At 38.9% G+C, this 27,556-nt stretch overlaps 1 protein-coding gene across 1 annotated transcript in view; it reads left to right on the top strand.

Annotated features, from left to right (window-relative positions):
- The window catches only part of nudcd1 (NudC domain containing 1), a 52,113-nt gene extending 45,855 nt beyond the window's left edge, over nt 1-6,258 (top strand). The window contains exon 10 of the mRNA XM_085346359.1: nt 5,760-6,258. Coding sequence (XP_085202485.1) covers nt 5,760-6,049 — 290 coding nt within the window. The 3' untranslated portion in view covers nt 6,050-6,258. The remainder of the gene's footprint in view (nt 1-5,759) is intronic.
- Nucleotides 6,259-27,556: the final 21,298 nt, after the last annotated feature.

Here is a 27,556-nt window from a genome sequence, read left to right on the forward strand (position 1 = left end):
TGTTTGCACTTTATGTGTAATGTTACTGACTGCAGAGATCAGTAAGATGTGTGTATTTTTTATTTATTAGTTTTATTTATTTAATATTATTTTTTAATTGAATGACTGTCTAGTAGTTCACAGATGTCGAAAAACTGAGTGTGGTAAAGCCACTGATTTTTTTTAATGTATATTTCTGCAATCTGCACATTGTACTGACTTTCATTTTAATGTTTACACCAGGGTTCCTTGTCAGCACTTTATGCTCAGATGTTTGTAAGCTAAAAATAAACTATTGTGTATGTTCAAATATACTGTTGTGATTGAAGAAGTTAAATAAAAATGTCAGTCATCAATTCATGCATCACCTCATGTCATCATAACAGAGGTCTGTCTTCCAGGAAAGAACAGTTTAAAATTAATGTAATATAGTATTGGCCATACTATATGATGTATTGCTTGTCTTTGTTTAATAATACAGAAGACAAAGACCTTAAAAAATAATCGCATATCGCATCGCAATCGCAATATTGGGGCAAAAAATCGCAATTAGATTATTTTCCATAATCGTTCAGCCCTAGACTGCAGATGGTAGTCACTTCCCCTCGACAGCATGAATCCTTTCTGAACCAGCCTTCCTTGTCTCAGCAGTCCAGACTGCTGGTGTCAGTAGGTCTGTGATGGCGTGGAAACTTTTCTTGTCACACTGAACACCAGCCACAGCCTATCTGAGTGCTGTCGCTAACCAGCTGCATCCCTTTATGGCCTCAGTCTGGGGGCTTCCAGCATGACTATAAACAATGTCATAAAGCGAATTGGCTAAAAATGAGTTCTGAGATCTGTCATGGATTCCCCAGTCACTGTAAAGGAATCCAATAAGATGTGGTAGGATTTGAGGCTTTTAGCTGCCAGTGTACAAATCTGCAGTCTCAGTCAAAAGTGAAACCTAATTTATGCCCCCCTGGACTCAGGTCTGTTACATTGCCTCTGCTACAAAGTTTCCTGTTAACCTTTTTTTTTATTATTTTAATTTTGGGCAAAGAGAGCAGTTAAAGACATGCAGCAAGGGACAGCAGGTCGGACTCGAACTTCAGCCACTGCTTTTGGGCCGTAAGGCATACGGGCACCTGGTCAATCAGTAAACTGTACTGGTGCCCATCCTTTTTAGCCATTTAAGAGTGTTTGTAGTTTGAGAATTGACTGGATATTCAAAGCTTTTTCCTCTGTTTGACTTTCTGCCTGCCTCATCTGCTCAAAAAAGAAAAATAAGGCTCGGAACATATTGTTAGAGGAGCAAAGATCTGCCTCTGAAATGTGCTGTAGTCACAGTTTGGTCCAGCGGCTTCCCCCAGTGGGCTTCCAGCATTAGTGAAGATGGTTGAAACCCTGAGATCATCTCCAGGATCAAAACTGGTCACAAAGGCAGATTTTTGCAAATATCTATTTTTCATTTTGTAGCAGCATAGTGCTTTTTTTCCAATTATTTTTTAAAAGTCAGGTCAAGGCTCCAAAAGCCCAAAGGCGATATAAGGATGGCGGCTCACAACAGTTTTTGTTGCTACATGGATCCTTTTAGTTCAGCTGGGTGTTTTTCGTTTTGTTATATTTCTTTAAGAGTTCAACATGTGTTAATTACATAAATAAAATAGCACTTCATGGATTTCATAAGCAGCACACCTTAGTTGTTCACACAAAGCATAAAGGTAAAAAACAATATATACAGTGTTATCTTCATTTTAGATGTCAAAAAGTATTTGCGGCTCCCAGTGTTTTCTTTTGCGTGGAAACCGGGTCCAAATGGCTCTTTGGGTGTTAAAGGTTGCTGACCCCTGCATTAGACTGTTAAAGCCATCCCCTCCTATTCCTCGGTGTCAGCATCTTAAACCAAGTCAGCTCTATAGGAAAAGTATGGGCCCGAAAGCTGGACATCACCAGTTTGAGTCACCACTGAAGTGTTTTGTTTTTTTTTCTTTTATGAAGGTTTGGTTCATTAAATTTTTTTCAAATCGATAAAGAGATAACAGAAACAAGTTTTAAACTCAGACTTTCTCTTACTAGGAAGTCTAACAACAGTGCCCTGGCTACATTTAAGAAGTGAAACCTTGAACTGTTGTCTTGGAACTATTTTTCTACCTTGATCAGACACTGAAAAAAAACAACAACTGATAAGTTATTCAAAATAAAATTCTTTGCTGTTTTTGTTTTTATTTTCACAATAATGAAACCACAGCGTGGTTAATGTGTGCTTCCATTCCATGATTGGTGTTTTGAAGCTCTTAAAACCTCTTATATTTAACTTGCATATATCTGTGTGTGTTTGATATGTTTCCTTAGATAATACTTTTCAGAGATTTGAAATCTATAAACCTGTAGTGTGTTTAGTATTGATTGTGCTGCTTAAGGCTCTGCTACACAACACAACTACACAAGCTAATTTTATTAAGGACAAATGTTGAGCTGCAGGAGAGAAATTGCTGGTTTTGCGTTTTTGAACTGCTGTGGTGTCAGATGGGAAATCTTAGGCATGCAGGAAGTGGCTCATCAGATTGCAAGAGTGAAAGATGTTTTTCAGCAGCAGAGGAACAATAAAGTCTCACTGTCACTAATATCAGGAAGCAGATGTACAAACAATGTGTACATATGTGAAGGCGTACTGGAGCAACCTGGTATTTATAAGCAATTACACGCACTCACCTAAATGAAACTTTACAGCACTGTCTAACATTTCTAGAGTCATGTGGCTGATGTGATGAGACGATAAAATAAACGATGGTGGATGGAAACCTTAGGTGCAATTAGAGGGGCATTTAGTAACTCAGTTATTTACGAATAATCATGAACTCTCATTAACATCCAACTGTTTCTTTCTATGCGGTGGTCTTTTTACTTTATGTAGTTTATATAGGTAAAGTGTTTTCCAATGAAGAATTCAGCATTTTCTGTATTTGATTCTGATTATTAGGATGTCGCTACTATTGATGATTTTACAGGTTTACACGGCTAATGAAAGCCGGTTTGCTGCAGGTGCAGAAACTCACTGACACAGCTGAAATAGCTGTTTGTCTTTGCAGCGCTTCACACTGACAGATGTAATAGCTAGTGCAGCTACACGGACGAATGCAAACTGTGGGAGTGCAAATCAGGCCTGTGCACATCTCCCAGTATGAAAATGACTCGACACTTATAAACATCTTTATAAATCAGATGAGTAAGAATGACTGTTTCGTGCTTTTGGCCCAGCTCTTTGGTCTTCTTGAAGTGACCTTGGCAAATATGCAATTTCCAGTTCAGTGAAAGCAAATGATCAAAGACTTATGTTGTTCAAAGCTTAAGGAGTGAACCGTCCATCCATCCATTTTCTTAACTACTTATGCAGTTCAGGATTTTGGAGCCTGTCCTTGCTGTTGTCCTGGACAGGCCGCCAAAAAAGGAAAAGCTTTGTCAGTGTTTCAGCTTTTAACATGATTTAAAGCATCACTGCCAAACTAACTGACTTATTGATTAATTGTCCAAATTTCAAAGGGGGCATCTTTAAAGGAATTTAATTGTCTCTGATTTTAGATTCAAGAGGCTGAAACTGGAAAATTCTTTGTATTTACAGTAATTTGATAAATTACTTAAATAATGAATGAATCAGTGACTGTTTCTTTTCTTTCTGTTACATCTATTTAGACCTTTTCAGTATCTGTAACTATTAACTGAACATGTCTGCTGTGGTGCGTTCTCTTTCTAGCTAATTGAATTCTCTGGGTCATTGATCACACGTCTGCTTTCTGTATTGAACACCCTTCTAAAAACATGGATCTCTGAGGAATGTTTGGGGGGACTGAAATATTTTAGCTTCACTTGAGTTCTTATTCGTCCTGCAATTAGCTTTTTCCTCAGCTGTGTTTTTGTCATTGCTACTCCGGGGTAGATTTTTAAACCTCTCTTCACCCAATACTGTGATTTGGATCCGCGCCTGGAGCTTTGTGCAGCAAAACTATGCCATAGGAAAAACAAAAACCTTTTTACGCTTGGCTGTTAGATGGAGAGAGTAGGGTTATGGGTAGTGGCAGGTAGATTGATCCTGTAACAAGTTAGTTTCAAGTCCTGGACCAGCAGGTACGGAAAAGAGCTGCATTTCCCTCCTGTTCGTCCTAACAATAATTACATTGAATACAGGAAAAAAACGTACTGTGTAGAAACTCAAAACAATCTCATATGCCATATGTGATCTTTGTTTATCTGTAGTTTGGGGCGTGTGGCTCATAAGGGAAATATTTCCATTTGTGAGATTCAAAGATAAGACAGATTATTCACAACCTTTGTGGTTCTGAATTACTTCAGTTATTTCAAAATGTAAGTGCCTCTTACTGAGAATGTGCATTAAGTCAGAAACACATGACTGTGGAACAGTGTGTGTGTGTTATTCTCTATGTTCAAGCCCACGCCAGCAGCAGCTAGGCCAACCACATATCGACACACCGTGCCATAGCACTCTACAGCACTTCACGCCTGTGCTATTTCCAGGCCTGAAAGACCAAAAAAAAAAGATTTCTTTTCCTCTCACTAGCAGCTCCATCTCCTCGCTTCTTCAAATACTAGCTGTTGAGGTAGAGAAATACTCCAACAACCAGAAACAATCATGCCATCACAAAGATATTGTCTTAGAATTTAAGTAGTTGGTTTCCTCCACAGAGAGAAGGAGGATATATCCACTGTGACATCACCCTCTGGCTTGTGGCTTTTTAAGCCTCCACTATTACTTTATTACTTCTTCCATCTTTTCCTCGTGACTATATTTAGTTGAAAGCGTGGAAGTTATCGGCTAAGCCTAGCAAGCTGCGCTTATAAACTGTACCAGCGTACCCATAACTGTACCTTAGTTATCAGCCAAGTCCAGCACAGACACACCTATCTGTTTATACGTGGAAGTCGACACAGGATGTTTACTTAAATAAAATGGAGCATGTTAAACATAAACTAACAAATGATGCCAGGTGAACAGTTCATCTGAGCCAGTTTTTATAACCTGTAAGACCCACGTGAGCTACACCAGCTGGCCACCCTGCCATTTAGGCAGCTGTTGTCTAATGTAGTTCTGTAGATCACAGAAATGACTAACAGATAAATTAAATAATAGAATTTCACTTAATCTGAAGCACGGACTTATTGGATGGATATGGCCGACATGTCCACTTCAGTGACTTGAATTAATTGAGGTGAAGAGACAGCTAGTTCCTGCAACCTGAGACTTTTATCAAATTTAATAAGTAAGTTATTTAAAAAATGCTACTTGCACAGAACGATTTGCTATAAAGATGAATATGAGTTTTCATATTTTTGCTAACTTGTGTTTGGAGCCAGCCTCAAAGAGTCTCAAAGAGCCATTCTGCATTTTGCTACAGCTGCAGAGGTTGCTGTTAGATGCCATCAGATCACTTTAAGCTAATGTCAGCACATCGGTCAACTCCCCTATGGCATCTGTTGTCCCGCACATAGACGCTGCACTATGTGGCCCGCCACACTTTAAAGTGGTGGCTTTTAGTCTTAATGTTTCTGGACTGGTGAGTTTAAATTGTCTTTTAGAGTCCTTCTGTCCTAAAAATGCTGCTCATCCTTGTGGAAACCAAATTAGCTTCCAAGCAGGTATTAGTACTGCTGTCACAGAACACAGGACTATAAATCAAGCTTATCTGGAGTAACACTCTGTGTCCTTATTTCAGTGAGACAGTATAAAGTGAAGGTTAGAAACTGTCCCTGCATGTCTCTGATCTTATATTTATTTATTTTTGCAGGTTATGTCCAGGCATCCAAACGAGATAAGAAGTTTGCCACCTGCGCTCCAAACTTCTCCTACGCTTCACTGTGTGAATGTCTCCGCCGTGCATTCATCTACCGCCAGCCTTCCCCGGTGGAGACCGTCCTCTTCAACAGGAAACAGGGCCGTCAGGTAGGACAGGTTGCCAAGCAACAGGTGGCCAGCCTGGACTCCGACAAACCAATCCTGGGCTTCAGAGCGACCAATGAGAGACTGTACATCCTGACCTCCAGTAACCTCTTTGTTCTAAAGGTCAATAATAATTAGATTTGGGACTCTGTTAGATTTTCATCTCACTACCCCCTGAGAGCTCCATCATTCCACACTAAAGGCTGATTATCTGCTTGAGCTGAAAAATGATCCTTTGTGCTTTTTGTGCGGGATGAACCCCTCCTCGTGTTTCCCTTTTCAGATGTCTTCTGTGTGTTACAAAAATCTACATGATCAAGAAGTGAAAAATCATGTTCTTACAGAAAAAAGTGGAAAATAAATGTTTCTTGAATTGATTTTTTCCCTCTGTGACTGGATTACTGACATGAATGTAAATGAGGCAGATATCACAGGGAGAAACATATTTGGACTATTTGGCTTCCATAACTCGACTTCTTTCAAACCACTCTGCGAATAAATCCAAAACATACATGTAGGTATGTTCTTTAGGACATTTATGCAATTGATCTATTTGCAGTAAAATTCTTTATTAGCATAATGACATATGAATATGAATGAATAAACATGTAACCTAACATTTAATCTAAGTAAGTATTAAAGGCACTCATGCATTCTGCGAATTGTTTAGTGTTAGCAAATAGTTTTAGTAAATTATTATTAGTGTAGAGACGCAGAAAAACAAGGCACCATGAGTGCCATAATGTGTCAGACATCTACCTAAACATCAGCTAAACATCAGCTAAACAGTGCAGCGATACTGGATCAGTTCAGTCTCATGTGTTAAACTTCAGTGTTTTATTGTATCGATGCTCTGCTTCAGTTCTTCGGGTCTCCTTTCTCCACACATGTCGAGCTCATGCAGAGTTACAGCTTTAGGTGCGGTCTGTCACTTTGTTTGTAGTTCATTAACTGACCGACAACAATTCTAAAAAAAACCCCCAAAAAACAAGGATGTTGGTACACACTGGCATGTTTAAGTCTTTGCTCGTTACATGTTGTGCTAACTTAAGTCGGACAACATACTCCTACACGGCTCAGTTTGTCACATAATCAGAGGAATGACCTTTCTGTTACTTAAAATTTGAATTCTCATTTCCAGTAAAACTGATGGAACGTTATACTTCATCTAATTTCAGAAAACTTTCTAGTTCCTGTCCTGTCTCTGTCCTGAAGGTTTTTACAAAGTGTGTATTGCACATTCTTTCTTTAGACCATGGCGAATATAGAGTGTGAGAAAACTTCGATTTAAATCTATCAAATCAAATACAAATTTTGAAGCTCGCTTTATCCAATAAAGATATTTCATTTATTATGTTATGTTGTGTAACATTTAAGGTAATAATGTAATACAAAATTTCACTAAGACATAAACCATTAATCTTAACAGAGAGCAGCACAACCAAAATCATTGTTACCGTTTGCAATGGACTTGTGATTTTGCTGCCTTTGAAATCGTTGCTTCGAAGGCCTTGGCTAGGTCAGTTGCACTAAATACGGGAATAAGATGGAGTCGTTCTGCTGTCTGTTGAATCGGGTTATGCTGGCAATTACATCTGTGATAACGCAGCGAGCACTGTTAACTGTGATAACTTGGAAAAAATTGCAAATCCGTTGCCATCTGCATGCACAGAAATTCATATTAAATACTTACAATCAGACTCATAGGTTTGAAACACAAATTTCTCCACAAATAGATGTGTATTTGCTGCAGATCAAGGCTAAGATTGCAAAATGACATGGAGACCTTTATGTAGGAATATCGCCTTCACAGATGAGTTGTTCCCATTGGTGCAGGCAGACCTTGCAACTATTTGTAAGTCTTCACCAGTCTGTCTGAGACTTATTGCAGTCAGTCCGAGTCAGACCGCAATTTTTTTGGAGACAAGTTGCCTCCCACTAGGCAACCTGTGCAACTGGTTTGCAATCAAAATTGGTTTCCAAGAGGTTGATGATTGAACACCCTCCACCTTTGTATGCTATAACTACTTGTAATAGAGCCTGACAGCAAAAAACCTCAAGAGGGTGCTATCCTACTTTTACTCTAGTGTGATTGAGCCATTAGTTATCCTGAGCTTTACCAGTTGCATCTACCCTCAAAAAATCAGGTCATATATTTGAAGACTTTAATTGAATGACTTCTGTAGATTTAAACATATATTTCTGCATTTCTACTGACTTTTTTTAATCGATGAAATACATTCTTTTAACAGGATGGTGTAAATTTCTCATAATGAATAAGTGGTTCATTGGAGGCTGCTTGGTTGTAGTATTGTCAGATGGTCAGTGAGGATGTGAACGGTGAGGAAATCCCTCTCTTTGGCTCGTTTGCAATCAGAAAAATGAAAGAGGCTGTTATTCATTTCCATAAATTTCCATAAACATGTTTCACACATCACACTGGCTTCTGTTGCATCAGCCTCAATCTTGAACAGAGTGGTTATTCTTGAAACCTAAAATCTCAAGAGGCCTAAAAATGCAATCATGTCGTATTCGAAAGGGACTTTTTTTTTCTCATCGTTTTTAAGGTGGGCAACATTTAAATGGAAATGCTGTTCTTGTCATACAAGCTGCGACTATATTTTGTGTCTGACATATTTTTCCTCTGATGTATTAAACTCTAGAAATCTGAGCTGGATAATGGAGTTCACACTTTAAACTTTTGTGTGTTTTCTCCAGCATCAAACACAAGAAAAGCTGCCGTTTGCATTAGCTGTAAATTTTTCACATCTTTATGGCAAAGCTAGAGTCTTGCCTTGCTGCTTGTTCAGCAGCAACCTTTCCTTCCTCCTCTTTAAGAAACCTTGAAGAAGGCCACTCATACAATCGACCAAGAAATAAGCAGAGGTTGAAGAGAAACACTAATGGACTTTTCTGTAAAAAGAATGGGATGGTCTGCTTGCTGTTTTTGTGATTGTAACACAAGAAAAAGCAGAGAGAGAGAGAAAAAGCTGCACAAGCAGTAGAATGAGGGACTGGCTCTGAAAAAGCAAAAAGCTTAAACACAACATTACCTTTAGCCTCTGTGAGAAATTGATCTATATCAGTGTCTCTTCATATTCAACTGAAGGTAACAATAATCAGCCAGAATCAGCCTGCCAATATTCACAAAGTATAGAAGAATAGCTCTAACCAATCACAGTATTACCTATATTGATGCCTTGAGATTGCCAATGTTGCATGAAGTGGAACGACTGATGGACGCCGCATGTCTTAATGAAACTACAGAATCAAAGCAGTTTGCCTGAGCAATTTAGCTTGTTTCTCACAATGGGCAGTTTTGTAAAGACTATCCACAATTTGTGCCCTCGGTTCCCTTGAGTTCTGACGCTTTTTGAGCCATTTGCCTTGACTCTACAAAGACTCACAATAGGCTGTGGGTAATCAACTTTTTCTAGTTTCTATATAATTGTTTTGCTCTGGAAAATCCAGTTTCACTCTGTTTTTATTTAATTATTTGTGTGCAATTGCATTAGGACGCACCGCTTGTTTTTATTAGCTGTACCAGCATCCCGAGATTACTTGAAGGCAGCCTGTCAAAGCTGCTAATGTCTCTGAGGATGGGCTGTGTGTTTACTCAGACACAAAGAAAGAAAAAAAACATGTTGTCAAGCCATCGAGCCGCAGAGAATTAGAGAATGAGAAACTGTAACTGCTCAAAGTCTGCATTTCCCAAACCTTAATATTGCCGTCTTCAGGTAAACACCAACTGAGTTTATAAACTGAGATTTGAGGGAGTTTTATTAAAAGAGCATTTCTGTGACTAACAGCAATAAATTTGGTAAAAATCTAATCAGTTCCTCTGAATGAGTTTCACTCGCTGCAGGGTCAGTCTGGCTCTAAATTAAAATCAAGTTTCCTGAGACGGCGACATGCATCTGACTCATATTTCGCCACCAGAGCACACTCATTCATATATAGAGACGGATACAATCATAATGAAATAGGAAAGACAATAAGGGTGGTGCAGTGGTTCAGGCTACAGTTTCAGTTTAAATAACTTTTTATAACGCTCGGTTAAAATAATTTGCTTTATGAAATTGCTCTTCAAGGTCAACTGATTAAAATGTAACTCACTGCAGAAGAAAAGCACAAGAAGTAGATACAGGGTCATTGTGAGGATTAGATGAATCTGTGCTTTGCAGTACACTCTGCAGTGCAGAAATATGTCGGCACATTAACAGACTGCAGCATAAGAGCTGTATTTTTTTTTATTGTGGATGACCAAGATGTACAGTATAGCACATCCTAGCAAAAATGCAGGAACAGAGGTACTAAACAATACACAGCATCACATTGGCGTGACAGAAAACGTATTAATGCAGTGATCAGCCAAATAATATGGTGTGCTGTGTGTTTAATTAGCCAATACCTGTGTCTTAGTCTTAGTGCTCCCTCTCTCGTCTAAATATGATGAAAAACTCATTCAAACATGACATTAGACTCCAGAAAACCAAGACGGCTTTGGCCAACGGCATCACAGTGGCTGTGTCCATGCGTTATGGTCTGTCGTCACGAAACTGTATATAAAAGATGGACATAACCCACTGGTCATGACGCCTCAAACTGAGGCTCCCATGTTAAAATCAGGGACTTTGATGTGTTCTTCCTTTTGATGGCTTTTAGAGCACATGTTAGTACTAGTTGACCAATATGTGTGACAGTACAGTTTATGAATGTCCCTTGCAAACCAACCCTGCTAGCTTTAGCTGGCAATTTGATGTACCAGCTCTTCACCCATATAAGGTATGTTCTGGCTCCAAGAAATGAAAATGGTGGTCACGTCCATGTTTTATACTCTCCATTCCAAGAAGCTACATCCATCTTTATTGTACAGACTGGTAATCACCCAGCAGCTTAGCCCCTTATCCTTTTTAGGGTTTTGTGCCCTTGTATGATGATCAGCTTCTTGCAGAACAAAGGCAAAACATTTCCCGGGCAGGCTGAACTGTTCCCTTGTTTGTATACTTATAGGGGACTCCTTAATAACTCTTTGTCTGGGCCCTCCCATAGGACCAGTTTGCCATGGGAGTCCCTACTGGGGGGCAAAAGCCCCCTGGGATCCCTGGGATACACAAACTATTCCACCATGGTAAGGTAGCGATTTGCAGCGCTGGGGGGATACACAACATAATGCAATACATAAAATACATTTAGTGATAATAAAGCGTGTTAGAGACTTACTCTAATCCCTGTAGATTAAAGTAAGTTAAAAAGATCAAGTTTCGGTTAAATACAGGCTTATCTCTGTCAAATAGAGCGCTGGTAGAGAGATAATCCCATACAGCTTATGACAAAATTTAATCCGAAGTGATTGATGGCCCTAATCACGACCTTTTGACCTCCCCCCTCCCCCCCGGAAGTGTGTAATGAGCGTGACGAATCGCATCCGGAGAAGGGGGGGTGAACCCCGGAAGCGCGCCATCTGTTGCTAAGCGTGTCGAATTGCATCCTGAGAAGGGAGGGGGAAACCTCCGGAAGCGCGCCATCTGTTGCTAAGCGTGTCGAATTGCATCCTGAGAAGGGAGGGGGGAAACCTCCGGAAGAGCGCCATCTGTTGTTGGGAAAAAAAGTTTTTAGTGGGAGGGACTGCAGCAGGGGAGGAGAATAAAAAGCAGAGAGGAGGAGTCCGTCACAATTTCTAAGTCACAGACACACAAGATGGAACCTTTCATTCTGCAGCCCAGCAGCGTTCCTGTGTCCGATGAGATCTGCTCTCCCAAAGAAGAAGGCTTTGAATATGACATATTCAAATACAGCATATTTACTATGGAAGGCCTCGATCCGGACCTTATGACCCTACCGGAAATACTCCGGAAGTGTCTAGTCATTTTCAGACCTGATGCGTCATGTTCCCTAAGCACAGCGGTGATGCAGCAGATGATTCTGTGATGTATAGAGAGACAGAGCGGCAGCTAGTTTTCCGCAAACTCATAGTCTGAATTCTGTTTCAATATTATGACAATTTTCTCTGTTTTTTTTTTTTTTTTACAATAGCGGGTGTAATTTTACTTTCTTAAGCTGCACCGGCGTTTGTAATGGAAATAAAGAGTGACTTCCTGTAGAGATTTCAATAGTATTTTATTTTCCTATAATACAGACGCTGTAAAAAAAACCTTTAAGATACACCATAGCTTGTGATGAAAAGAAGAACTTTCTATCCGCTTGTAACCTACAGGCTGCCTATGTGTAAAAAACGAATAAATATCCCTTAGTGAATACTACTTTTCCTTTTGAGAGACTGAAAAACAAACCATAATTGCAGCGACAGGCGATCTTGTTTCACACACACACACACACACACACACACACACACACACACACACACACACACACACACACACACACACACACACACACACACCGCGGGTCAAGGAGGAGTGAGACAGCAGATATCAGTTTTTTCTCAATGCTTATAACCTATAACGCGCCCCCCAAAAAATATTATTATTATTATTAAAACATCTATATGAGGTAGCTTTTGCACAGCCTGCTCCTTGGTAGAGTTTTTTTCTTCATTACTTTTACAATGGGTTTTCTCAATAGATAGAAAATGATGACGCTGAGGAGTCAACATCCGATATTATCATTGCTTGTAACCCGGTAAATAATTTCGTACATCTCCCCATAAAACAAGTCTTAGTGGAAAAAAGCTCATATTCGAATAAGTTTATTCCCCTCTGTGGGAAAGAGTTTTTTTCTCAGAGTCAACCATGAGGCGAGTTTTGTCAACAGCAAGAACAACTGTTGCCCATAAAGTAAAACAAATATCCGCCTCTAAGTCGTATTTTACCGTTGCAGAATGTGGAAAACAGACAGCCCTCACAGGAGGCACCATAGTTAAAATATTTAAATTTCAACTAAATTTGTAGTAATGATCGGATTTCCTCACTTATCTACACCACACTCCTTGTCCTTGATTTCTTATCGTTTCTTATCGTTCCTCTGTCCCTTAATAGAAACCACATATATAGAAACTATCCTCCCTTTCAGTTGTCTTTTGCACTTCCATATCGCAAAGCAGTTACTGTAGGTTATTTTCTGCTTATGCATTAATGTAATTAATTAACTTATTTATCCTTAAGTAAGGTAATGACTTGAGTTCTAATGCTTTTTGTCTCTTGAGTTAGCTGTCAATGTGGGGTTTTTTTCCCCTTTTGTTCAGTTAAAGCTGCCTTTCATTCTTCAACACAGCTTAAACTCTAATAGGTAAGCTTTCTTGTAATTTCTTAGTTCTGCAGGCTTCTTGAAAGACATCCGAGACTCTTCTTTGGATGCTGGCTGCCTTTTGTTTTGTTTTCTGTCAAGATGATCCCACACTGCTTCGATTATCTTGAGGTTCGAACCCTGGAGAGATCAATCCATGACTGATGCGTTGTTTCATCCAGGCATACTTTGACTACATTGGCAGTATGTTTGCGATCATTGTCGTACTGAAAAATGAAGTTGAAGCCAATCAGACACTACGTGGTATTACATGGTCGATCAAAATCTGGTGGAACTTTTCTACATTCATAATTTGATTAATTTGGATAAGAGCTCCAACAACACTGGCTGAAATCCAGCCTCAAAGCACGGTAGAGTATCCACGCTGTGTTAAAGACGGCTATAGACATTCACTGTTGTATCTCTCTTCGGACCTCTTCCATGCATATTTCAAATTTGGATTCATTACTCCATAAGACATATTACAGCTGATTTCTTTTTCCAGTCAATTTCTTGTGTAATTTGGCACACCTCAGCCTTATTTTTCTCTGTTCTCCTTCCTTAAGAATGGCTTATTAACAGCCACCCTTCCAACTCAGATAACTTTTGATGAGGTTTCATGAAATGTTTACAGCACTTGAGTTACTCGCCACGGCCATCCTAAATGCTAAAAACACTAAACTTTAATTCTAAATTACGTAATTAACGTTAACCAGAAAAAACAAGCCAAAGTCGAAATGTTGCTGAGCTGACCTGTGGTATGCTATGTCTTCTAAAGCACGTATAATGTAAACAGAACTGGTCTTTGCACAGAAGCCTGTGGAGCTTCATAATTAACCTCAGTGTGTGAAGAGGACTCTCCATTTAATAATAGCTGTAATAAAATGTTCTGGCCGACGGTGTTAAACGCTGCACTTGGGTCTAGCAGGGAAGATTTCAACTTTTCAATACGAATGAAGGCTGCAAACTGATTAGATTAATGTCTGATGATCTTTTCCGTGCTTCTTCAAGTTTGTAACACCAAACATATTAAAGGATGATGTAAGGCTCACAGGAAGAGTTTAATTAGACACACATTTACTATTTTCTTTATACTCTTTCTTTCTTGACATGTTTAATATGATTACTATCAGAGGAGAAAATGAACCTTGTGTAGTCTAAAAACTTTTTTATTTAATCAAACTGTAATGTTGTTGAACTCTGACGGACGTGTCTTTTAATCTTGTCAACAAATCCTTAATCATCTAAATCTGCCATTTATCATCTTGTAAAATGTTCCCTCTGCTTCTGTTGCACATCTCCCCCCGACACTCTCTGCTTCACCAGCCCTGTGCAGGTGGTCCAACCCCTGCCTGCCTCCTTAAACTGGGGTGTTTAAATCTCTTTACCTCTGTTGTGAACTTCACACAAAGTTTGTGGTAACAAAATCAAACTGACGAGGATCTCGTTTGAAAAACACACACACACTCACGAGACAAAATAAAAACAGACTGCTCAAAGCAAAAGCAGAGCCCTCACAGCTGGTAGTACAAACACAGTGACAACATGCGTATTAGATACCCTCAGTGCCAAAAGCATAAATATGAAAAAAATGTGATCACCAAGAATATCCTAAAAATGGCATTGAGGTGCGTGTTACAGTAAAGAAAAAAAAAAGTAGCCAAATTTTCATCGGAAAATGTTGAATTTTAGTAAAAACAATGCTCTGTAGTTTGATACTGTCGTTACAGACAAAGCAGATGTTTAAAGCCTTTGGACGCACATTTGAAACGCACTCATTCTCCTTATCAGCTGGAAACATTAAAGCCGTAAAATGACTTTTTCAAACGGATAAAAACTATTGAACAGCAGCAATGTTGAGCCTGTTCCAAAATTTGAATGTACATGTGTTGAAGGTGCGGGTCTTGTTGAATTATTAAACATACTTTCTTTAATTTTTCGAGCCACAAAAACAACAACTTTTAATTTTCTTCTGCTTGAGTATCGGCCTCGGGTAGCTCTACTTATCATTGCTCAGTCAGTTGTCTGTTTGTGCTACTTTTTTTCAAGGAGCAGTGGATTATTGGTAAGGGTGACTTTATGTGTTTAGCTACTTAAGTGGAAGTACTGTGGAAAGTTTTACCTTACATACATAGATCTACCAGTACAGCTTCTGAGGTATCTGTTTACAAAATGTTATAATCTATTCAAAGGTTCTTTGCAATTTTACATTGATAAACATTATCCTTAACACATTTGGCCCACATAAAGTACTATGGCCATCACACGGTCATTTAGAATTGTTTAAATAACTCGTGTCTTAAGTCCTTCCATCAAACAGAAAATTAAAAAAAAAAAAAAACATGGTTCACTTTTACATCACAAAATGTTAGAAATATAAGCCGTTCATAACAACCTGAAAGGCTGGGAGTTTAAAATGCAAACCGATGGAAGCAGAAGTAGAAGACTATAATGTCTCAGAGCACACGGTGTCTATTAATGTGTAGACATGTATAAATAAGAGCTTAATAAAGATGCTTAATTTCTTAAGAAATAAACAGGTGGAGTGATCTTTATCAAAAGTGGATGTTGCATCTGTGGCTAAACCACTGTACCCAAAAAAACTTTAAAAATCTACTGTGTGTGAGGCTGTGTAAGTAAAGCTTGCCCTTCACACCTGCGTGTAATAAACCATTTGTTGGGGGTTGTGGATTTGGCACCTCAGCATTGTGAAAGTGGGGAAACATGTTTCTGGCTGTGCATAAGATTCCTCCTTACAACTTAGAATCTCAGTTCTAAATGAAATTCAGATGTTTTTTTAAGTATGGCTAATGTATTATTTGACTTCTAAGGCACGCACACACACACACACACACACACACACACACACACACACACACAAGAACAAGAACAACACAGAGAAGAAGAAGAGGGGGTCGTTTTACTACACATCATAAAAACGCAATCATTCATCTTCCAACTGTATCTTTCTGTTCTGGCTTTAGAATCATAGGTTGTTTACTGAGCCGTACTTTGGGAGTCATACTGTTGTGATACTGAGGAGAAAAGGGTAAGGTTTGATAGACTAAACCATTACACACACAAAACTTGAATAACCTAAAGAGTGTGTGAGACTGCTAGCTGTGTTGTTCAGCATTAAACTCATCTACAAATGTGTTAGTAAAGAGCGACTTGTACTTCTGTCCCATTAAGCAACGGTTTAACAAATTTCACTGCAAACTATAAAAGGAATCTGGATTTATATAGAACATAGTAGTGATGGATTAAGTGCAGGAAACGCTAGTATAAGGTGTCTATTGAACAAATCTCCTTCAGCGTTCAAAATGACCAAAGTGAGGCCTACAGGCGTTTCTCTCGATTGGTTGTGTTCAGGGAAAAAGCAGCTAAATACACTGAGACTGCTCCACATTGTTAGCGAGTTAACTCTGGATATCTGTAGGTTTTGTCAAACTTGGAGTGAACAAAAGCAGAAAAACAGTAAAAGATGCAGACAGTGAAAGTCTGGTTTATTTCATGAACACAATGAAACATTTTACAGTCCACAGAGCAAAGTAGCATACATGATAAATAGATACACATAACATGAGAAGTAAAACTCGTCGTCTTACCACATGTTATATTCTGTAAACTTAAAATAACCACAGAAATTAGAGTTTAGTGTTTTAAGTCATCTATTAAAAAACATGAGTCAACATTACTGAAGTGACGCTTTAACGATGCGTCTTATCACCGTGTTTATGATGATAAAACATGTTCTCTCGTTAGTAGATGTCAGCGCTGTCACTTGTCATGAAAATGTCCAGAGCCAGGGTTCCTCTTTAATTACCATTGATCATTAATAGGGTCACAAAAGATTTGTCACATTATCCCCATAAACAAAATTGCTTTTATAGAAATCATTGTGATACAAATATTTAGATTCTTGATTCACAATGTGCACGAACTCAAAATCTTTAGAGGTTCATATTTATAAAGTATCGCAAATAATACATTTATACCATTGTATGAGCTACACTTCTTGTAAAAAACTGATTGAAAAAAGCTCCTGTCGTGACCTTCCTTCTGTGAGGACACACACACACACACAGAGAGAGAGGGGGAGATCATTAGGATTGGAGGCGTTTTTGGATTTTCACTTATTGTTGGCTTTACAGTCACATAAAATTCATTCCAATTTTTTTGCCTTTGCTTCAATTAAGGTGTTTCTTTAAATCTACAGCAGCTTCCTTTTCAAAAAGTTTACTGACATAGTAAGGAAGTAGCTAGGGAACTCAGTAAGTATGAGCAACAACAGCTTAGGGACTGTTTCTACAATAAAGAGGAATTCATCATCATCCGCAGTTCATCAAAAAAAAAAAAAAAAGTGCCATTAAAAACAATTCAGCAGATCCTCAAAGTATGGATACAATCTGTTTTCAGCTGTAGAGGTACGCTTCATGTACTTATCAACATGCAGTTTAGAGGCTTGCATTAGAGTGCTTTGGTACTTGGGCCTCTTTTATTTAGCACGGTTATACCATTGTGTATTTAGCTATATAAATATGCTCAAGAGTCTATTGTATGTTTGTCATGCAATTAAAAATTCAAAAATATAATTTTTAAATCAGTAACTTTGCAAATTTAGAGGAAATGTTTTTGGATAACAAATGTGTCACATTTTCAACAGGGTTTGAATAATCAGCGTTAACACAGAGACATTTATGCGCTGGGTATAACAGACATCCTTACCTTGGAGCAGAGAAACACGGTGTATTATTGCTTTTCTCTATTGTATAGCAGCGCCCGACTGTCAGAAACGCTCTGTGCGGGTAGCAAAGTCGGATCCAACGCACATCCAGGAATCCGTGTGAAAGAAAGGTCTCGCTGCAGCTAGGCTCTCAGGATAGTCAGGCTTTTATTTATATTTGCATTCTGGTGCGTTAAAGCAGCCTCTGTGTCCCGCTTGGATCCTCATTCCGAAAATTCAGATATTTAAATAAAATGGTGAATTGGCTAGTGATGAGGAGCCACTTAGATCCGTAAAATGAGGTTTGATTAAATTAAACTCTTATGAACAGCTATGAACTCTACCTCTCTGCTGATGTGTTCCAAACAAGCAATGTTTTCTACACGTCCAAACTGTGTGCTAACTACCTCACACCGCTGTGTCTGGGATCCGAAAAAATAAAAAGTTAAAACGCTATACCTTGGGGGGAATTGTGAAGTGCTGAGGAAACTACTGTGTGTCTGATGGGGTGTTTTTATATAGGTGGACTTGGTTTCAGTTGGCCTCTGACATGATAAGATAAAATAAAGGAAACTGATTGTAATGGAACTACAGTGCTGGGATGCTCTTGATAAGGCAGCCTCTTTTATTGTTTTATGACTTGTTTTGCTGACTGTTGAGGGCCTAACTGTAACCAACTCTGTCTAACTGTTGCAGAGTTAAGAATCTGTAGTTTTTAGAAGTAACACAAGAAAAGTTTATTTCTAAAGGAATACCTGTTGTTTGTGGTGCTCTATTTAAAACTATTAGTGTCATGAACCGAAGTTCAGCGCACAAGCTGGACCCAGAAGCAGAGCCAACACACACAGGAGTACGAGAAAATAAACTTTATTTTAACTGAAGGTGTCCCGGGAGGGTAGAAGGAAAACACGCGTGAAACTCGAGAAACCAAGGGACCGGGAGATGAGTCGCGCAGGAACGCCGAAAACGGGACTGTGGGAGGCTGCAACAGAAAAAGGACAAGAATTATTGGGGCGCGGGGAAATAGCAGCATACGTGGGGGAAGAGTATGAGTCTTACGGTGACAGCGGGGCCGTGGGAGCCGGAGGGAGGGGTGAGGGTCCGCGCTAAATTTGCAAAGTTACTGATTTAAAAATTATATTTTTGAATTTTTAATTGCATGACAAACATACAATAGACTCTTGAGCATATTTATATAGCTAAATACACAATGGTATAACCGTGCTAAATAAAAGAGGCCCAAGTACCAAAGCACTCTAATGCAAGCCTCTAAACTGCATGTTGATAAGTACATGAAGCGTACCTCTACAGCTGAAAACAGATTGTATCCATACTTTGAGGATCTGCTGAATTGTTTTTAATGGCACTTTTTTTTTTTTTTTTGATGAACTGCGGATGATGATGAATTCCTCTTTATTGTAGAAACAGTCCCTAAGCTGTTGTTGCTCATACTTACTGAGTTCCCTAGCTACTTCCTTACTATGTCAGTAAACTTTTTGAAAAGGAAGCTGCTGTAGATTTAAAGAAACACCTTAATTGAAGCAAAGGCAAAAAAAATTGGAATGAATTTTATGTGACTGTAAAGCCAACAATAAGTGAAAATCCAAAAACGCCTCCAATCCTAATGATCTCCCCCTCTCTCTCTCTCTGTGTGTGTGTGTGTGTGTGTCCTCACAGAAGGAAGGTCACGACAGGAGCTTTTTTCAATCAGTTTTTTACAAGAAGTGTAGCTCATACAATGGTATAAATGTATTATTTGCGATACTTTATAAATATGAACCTCTAAAGATTTTGAGTTCGTGCACATTGTGAATCAAGAATCTAAATATTTGTATCACAATGATTTCTATAAAAGCAATTTTGTTTATGGGGATAATGTGACAAATCTTTTGTGACCCTATTAATGATCAATGGTAATTAAAGAGGAACCCTGGCTCTGGACATTTTCATGACAAGTGACAGCGCTGACATCTACTAACGAGAGAACATGTTTTATCATCATAAACACGGTGATAAGACGCATCGTTAAAGCGTCACTTCAGTAATGTTGACTCATGTTTTTTAATAGATGACTTAAAACACTAAACTCTAATTTCTGTGGTTATTTTAAGTTTACAGAATATAACATGTGGTAAGACGACGAGTTTTACTTCTCATGTTATGTGTATCTATTTATCATGTATGCTACTTTGCTCTGTGGACTGTAAAATGTTTCATTGTGTTCATGAAATAAACCAGACTTTCACTGTCTGCATCTTTTACTGTTTTTCTGCTTTTGTTCACTCCAAGTTTGACAAAACCTACAGATATCCAGAGTTAACTCGCTAACAATGTGGAGCAGTCTCAGTGTATTTAGCTGCTTTTTCCCTGAACACAACCAATCGAGAGAAACGCCTGTAGGCCTCACTTTGGTCATTTTGAACGCTGAAGGAGATTTGTTCAATAGACACCTTATACTAGCGTTTCCTGCACTTAATCCATCACTACTATGTTCTATATAAATCCAGATTCCTTTTATAGTTTGCAGTGAAATTTGTTAAACCGTTGCTTAATGGGACAGAAGTACAAGTCGCTCTTTACTAACACATTTGTAGATGAGTTTAATGCTGAACAACACAGCTAGCAGTCTCACACACTCTTTAGGTTATTCAAGTTTTGTGTGTGTAATGGTTTAGTCTATCAAACCTTACCCTTTTCTCCTCAGTATCACAACAGTATGACTCCCAAAGTACGGCTCAGTAAACAACCTATGATTCTAAAGCCAGAACAGAAAGATACAGTTGGAAGATGAATGATTGCGTTTTTATGATGTGTAGTAAAACGACCCCCTCTTCTTCTTCTCTGTGTTGTTCTTGTTCTTGTGTGTGTGTGTGTGTGTGTGTGTGTGTGTGTGTGTGTGTGTGTGTGTGTGTGTGTGTGTGCGTGCCTTAGAAGTCAAATAATACATTAGCCATACTTAAAAAAACATCTGAATTTCATTTAGAACTGAGATTCTAAGTTGTAAGGAGGAATCTTATGCACAGCCAGAAACATGTTTCCCCACTTTCACAATGCTGAGGTGCCAAATCCACAACCCCCAACAAATGGTTTATTACACGCAGGTGTGAAGGGCAAGCTTTACTTACACAGCCTCACACACAGTAGATTTTTAAAGTTTTTTTGGGTACAGTGGTTTAGCCACAGATGCAACATCCACTTTTGATAAAGATCACTCCACCTGTTTATTTCTTAAGAAATTAAGCATCTTTATTAAGCTCTTATTTATACATGTCTACACATTAATAGACACCGTGTGCTCTGAGACATTATAGTCTTCTACTTCTGCTTCCATCGGTTTGCATTTTAAACTCCCAGCCTTTCAGGTTGTTATGAACGGCTTATATTTCTAACATTTTGTGATGTAAAAGTGAACCATGTTTTTTTTTTTTTTAAATTTTCTGTTTGATGGAAGGACTTAAGACACGAGTTATTTAAACAATTCTAAATGACCGTGTGATGGCCATAGTACTTTATGTGGGCCAAATGTGTTAAGGATAATGTTTATCAATGTAAAATTGCAAAGAACCTTTGAATAGATTATAACATTTTGTAAACAGATACCTCAGAAGCTGTACTGGTAGATCTATGTATGTAAGGTAAAACTTTCCACAGTACTTCCACTTAAGTAGCTAAACACATAAAGTCACCCTTACCAATAATCCACTGCTCCTTGAAAAAAAGTAGCACAAACAGACAACTGACTGAGCAATGATAAGTAGAGCTACCCGAGGCCGATACTCAAGCAGAAGAAAATTAAAAGTTGTTGTTTTTGTGGCTCGAAAAATTAAAGAAAGTATGTTTAATAATTCAACAAGACCCGCACCTTCAACACATGTACATTCAAATTTTGGAACAGGCTCAACATTGCTGCTGTTCAATAGTTTTTATCCGTTTGAAAAAGTCATTTTACGGCTTTAATGTTTCCAGCTGATAAGGAGAATGAGTGCGTTTCAAATGTGCGTCCAAAGGCTTTAAACATCTGCTTTGTCTGTAACGACAGTATCAAACTACAGAGCATTGTTTTTACTAAAATTCAACATTTTCCGATGAAAATTTGGCTACTTTTTTTTTTCTTTACTGTAACACGCACCTCAATGCCATTTTTAGGATATTCTTGGTGATCACATTTTTTTCATATTTATGCTTTTGGCACTGAGGGTATCTAATACGCATGTTGTCACTGTGTTTGTACTACCAGCTGTGAGGGCTCTGCTTTTGCTTTGAGCAGTCTGTTTTTATTTTGTCTCGTGAGTGTGTGTGTGTTTTTCAAACGAGATCCTCGTCAGTTTGATTTTGTTACCACAAACTTTGTGTGAAGTTCACAACAGAGGTAAAGAGATTTAAACACCCCAGTTTAAGGAGGCAGGCAGGGGTTGGACCACCTGCACAGGGCTGGTGAAGCAGAGAGTGTCGGGGGGAGATGTGCAACAGAAGCAGAGGGAACATTTTACAAGATGATAAATGGCAGATTTAGATGATTAAGGATTTGTTGACAAGATTAAAAGACACGTCTGTCAGAGTTCAACAACATTACAGTTTGATTAAATAAAAAAGTTTTTAGACTACACAAGGTTCATTTTCTCCTCTGATAGTAATCATATTAAACATGTCAAGAAAGAAAGAGTATAAAGAAAATAGTAAATGTGTGTCTAATTAAACTCTTCCTGTGAGCCTTACATCATCCTTTAATATGTTTGGTGTTACAAACTTGAAGAAGCACGGAAAAGATCATCAGACATTAATCTAATCAGTTTGCAGCCTTCATTCGTATTGAAAAGTTGAAATCTTCCCTGCTAGACCCAAGTGCAGCGTTTAACACCGTCGGCCAGAACATTTTATTACAGCTATTATTAAATGGAGAGTCCTCTTCACACACTGAGGTTAATTATGAAGCTCCACAGGCTTCTGTGCAAAGACCAGTTCTGTTTACATTATACGTGCTTTAGAAGACATAGCATACCACAGGTCAGCTCAGCAACATTTCGACTTTGGCTTGTTTTTTCTGGTTAACGTTAATTACGTAATTTAGAATTAAAGTTTAGTGTTTTTAGCATTTAGGATGGCCGTGGCGAGTAACTCAAGTGCTGTAAACATTTCATGAAACCTCATCAAAAGTTATCTGAGTTGGAAGGGTGGCTGTTAATAAGCCATTCTTAAGGAAGGAGAACAGAGAAAAATAAGGCTGAGGTGTGCCAAATTACACAAGAAATTGACTGGAAAAAGAAATCAGCTGTAATATGTCTTATGGAGTAATGAATCCAAATTTGAAATATGCATGGAAGAGGTCCGAAGAGAGATACAACAGTGAATGTCTATAGCCGTCTTTAACACAGCGTGGATACTCTACCGTGCTTTGAGGCTGGATTTCAGCCAGTGTTGTTGGAGCTCTTATCCAAATTAATCAAATTATGAATGTAGAAAAGTTCCACCAGATTTTGATCGACCATGTAATACCACGTAGTGTCTGATTGGCTTCAACTTCATTTTTCAGTACGACAATGATCGCAAACATACTGCCAATGTAGTCAAAGTATGCCTGGATGAAACAACGCATCAGTCATGGATTGATCTCTCCAGGGTTCGAACCTCAAGATAATCGAAGCAGTGTGGGATCATCTTGACAGAAAACAAAACAAAAGGCAGCCAGCATCCAAAGAAGAGTCTCGGATGTCTTTCAAGAAGCCTGCAGAACTAAGAAATTACAAGAAAGCTTACCTATTAGAGTTTAAGCTGTGTTGAAGAATGAAAGGCAGCTTTAACTGAACAAAAGGGGAAAAAAAACCCACATTGACAGCTAACTCAAGAGACAAAAAGCATTAGAACTCAAGTCATTACCTTACTTAAGGATAAATAAGTTAATTAATTACATTAATGCATAAGCAGAAAATAACCTACAGTAACTGCTTTGCGATATGGAAGTGCAAAAGACAACTGAAAGGGAGGATAGTTTCTATATATGTGGTTTCTATTAAGGGACAGAGGAACGATAAGAAACGATAAGAAATCAAGGACAAGGAGTGTGGTGTAGATAAGTGAGGAAATCCGATCATTACTACAAATTTAGTTGAAATTTAAATATTTTAACTATGGTGCCTCCTGTGAGGGCTGTCTGTTTTCCACATTCTGCAACGGTAAAATACGACTTAGAGGCGGATATTTGTTTTACTTTATGGGCAACAGTTGTTCTTGCTGTTGACAAAACTCGCCTCATGGTTGACTCTGAGAAAAAAACTCTTTCCCACAGAGGGGAATAAACTTATTCGAATATGAGCTTTTTTCCACTAAGACTTGTTTTATGGGGAGATGTACGAAATTATTTACCGGGTTACAAGCAATGATAATATCGGATGTTGACTCCTCAGCGTCATCATTTTCTATCTATTGAGAAAACCCATTGTAAAAGTAATGAAGAAAAAAACTCTACCAAGGAGCAGGCTGTGCAAAAGCTACCTCATATAGATGTTTTAATAATAATAATAATATTTTTTGGGGGGCGCGTTATAGGTTATAAGCATTGAGAAAAAACTGATATCTGCTGTCTCACTCCTCCTTGACCCGCGGTGTGTGTGTGTGTGTGTGTGTGTGTGTGTGTGTGTGTGTGTGTGTGTGTGTGTGTGTGTGTGTGTGTGAAACAAGATCGCCTGTCGCTGCAATTATGGTTTGTTTTTCAGTCTCTCAAAAGGAAAAGTAGTATTCACTAAGGGATATTTATTCGTTTTTTACACATAGGCAGCCTGTAGGTTACAAGCGGATAGAAAGTTCTTCTTTTCATCACAAGCTATGGTGTATCTTAAAGGTTTTTTTTACAGCGTCTGTATTATAGGAAAATAAAATACTATTGAAATCTCTACAGGAAGTCACTCTTTATTTCCATTACAAACGCCAGTGCAGCTTAAGAAAGTAAAATTACACCCGCTATTGTAAAAAAAAAAAAAAAAAACAGAGAAAATTGTCATAATATTGAAACAGAATTCAGACTATGAGTTTGTGGAAAACTAGCTGCCGCTCTGTCTCTCTATACATCACAGAATCATCTGCTGCATCACCGCTGTGCTTAGGGAACATGACGCATCAGGTCTGAAAATGACTAGACACTTCCGGAGTATTTCCGGTAGGGTCATAAGGTCCGGATCGAGGCCTTCCATAGTAAATATGCTGTATTTGAATATGTCATATTCAAAGCCTTCTTCTTTGGGAGAGCAGATCTCATCGGACACAGGAACGCTGCTGGGCTGCAGAATGAAAGGTTCCATCTTGTGTGTCTGTGACTTAGAAATTGTGACGGACTCCTCCTCTCTGCTTTTTATTCTCCTCCCCTGCTGCAGTCCCTCCCACTAAAAACTTTTTTTCCCAACAACAGATGGCGCTCTTCCGGAGGTTTCCCCCCTCCCTTCTCAGGATGCAATTCGACACGCTTAGCAACAGATGGCGCGCTTCCGGAGGTTTCCCCCTCCCTTCTCAGGATGCAATTCGACACGCTTAGCAACAGATGGCGCGCTTCCGGGGTTCACCCCCCCTTCTCCGGATGCGATTCGTCACGCTCATTACACACTTCCGGGGGGGAGGGGGGAGGTCAAAAGGTCGTGATTAGGGCCATCAATCACTTCGGATTAAATTTTGTCATAAGCTGTATGGGATTATCTCTCTGCTGGTGTATATGGTAACAGCATTAATTTGTCAGTTTTACTGTGAGGAGATCTGAGAGGTTTTGAAAAAACAAAAACAATTGGTTTGTGATTAAAGCTCAGCTCCTCGTGATGGAAACGCACTTCTCTGCAGGTGTAATTGGCACCTTTTTAAATGATTAAACAATTAAAACAAACAAACCCACAAACTTTCCCAGCAGGAGATTTGTGTAGGTAAATTAGTCCTGAGTTGATTGCACATTCTTTGGTAATGAATGGAGCTCCACCCGGATGGCATCAATCCACGGATGAAAATAATTAGGGAGTCGCTGATGTCATACCTGCATGATCGTTTGTCCACGGACGGTGGATGCTACATCACCACAGAAAGTGCCATCAACTTGAAATGAGGCAGATTACTCAGTTTTTAATTAATGGATCTCAAATTTCATTGAAAGATTTTTTACAAACCAGTTTTTCTAAGTGAAATTATTGATTTAATCACAGAAAATTATAGGCTGTAGACTCTGTCAAAGACCCAATCAGTTTCATTGTAATCATTTTGCAGACTAACATTTAAGAAGTAGTTCAGTGGTTTGTTCAGTGTCTTGAGGTGGCTTGTGAACATCTTGCTGTCCCCAGAGAAAAGCTGCAGGAGGCGGCCAAGGAGACGACAGTCTGGGCATCTCTACTTGGACTTCTGCCCCGATGACCAGGAGAGCATGGATGCTCATTACACACAACAATGCAGTCTTCAAAAAAAGTGAATGAGAAGGTCAATAGCACTGAAATGCAGAGGTCAGCAAGCTTAATTTAGCATAACTGGAAGCAACGCCTTAAAACTTTTGTTGTGTTTTTTAAGCCAAGCTAACACCGTTAGCTCTCTGTTTTTAGTATTTTATATTTTACAAATATATTTAGGGAGCCACAAGGCTTCTTGTAACAGCATAGCCTCTGTGGTCAACAGTCAGAGTTTTAGAGGATCCTAGATAGAAATGTAATAATCATGTACGCTGAATGAACTTGTGTTTTGTGTTGAGGAAAAAAAGGCTTTATTTTTTTTTACCTTTAGCCAGTTTCTCACACGTATACTGGAATGGACAGGAAAAACTGAGTATTTTTAGTTTGTCATTGCAAATCATTTCTGAGTGCATTTTGAGTTGAACTGCGTGTTCACAGTAGAATTTTGTACCTGGAGCTATTTCCACTGCTGGTTGAAATAGACTGTAAAGACAGCAATTGTCAGGGCTCTGTGTGCGGGCAGGTGGAAATGTGGATCCAAATGCAGGACTCCGAGACGAAATGTAACTGAAAACCACAGCTTTTATTGCTGGCATGAAACAAAAACAGAAACCAAGTAGGTACGACGCGACACCGAGCACGGGAAAACACAGGGCTTATATACACAGGGTGGTAATGAGGGAATGGGCAACAGGAGGGAGACACAGCTGGGAGAGAACAGGGCTAACGAGACAGGGGGAGCAAAGCTGCACACACACTAACATAAGACAGAGACTTTCACAATAAAACAGGAAACATGAATCACTACTCAAAGACACGGACTCAACACAGAGGGGCAGACAGAAAATAATACATGAAACTCAAACAATACATGAGACAACAAATCCTGACCACGAATAAACAGAAAGATAGAATTCTAATAATAATCGACAAAGCACAAGAGGAACAAAAACGATCATTCAAAAAATAAACCCAAACATAATAAACTCAAAATGCTGGGTCGAACCGACCCAGAACCGTGACAGCAATAACATACCAACTTATCAGGATCAAATGTTACTTATTTACAAGTCCAGTATTTACAGAGCAGCATTAACAGTCATTTCTATCTATCTCTCTGGCCATCTAAGGACATTTCAGTATTCACTCTCCACCAGCAATTGATGTGTTTATGAGCAAGCTGTAAATGAATGACAGCTGACTGATTGTTTGGAGCTCTGTAAAGCTTCACTCTCCTGTGACCTGACCTCATGTTTGGGGCGCAGTTTC

Source organism: Diplotaxodon limnothrissa, linkage group LG22 (genome assembly GCF_057381915.1).
Source record: "Diplotaxodon limnothrissa isolate DT_005_m linkage group LG22, D_limnothrissa_male_GT1.1, whole genome shotgun sequence".
NCBI lineage: Eukaryota > Metazoa > Chordata > Actinopteri > Cichliformes > Cichlidae > Diplotaxodon > Diplotaxodon limnothrissa.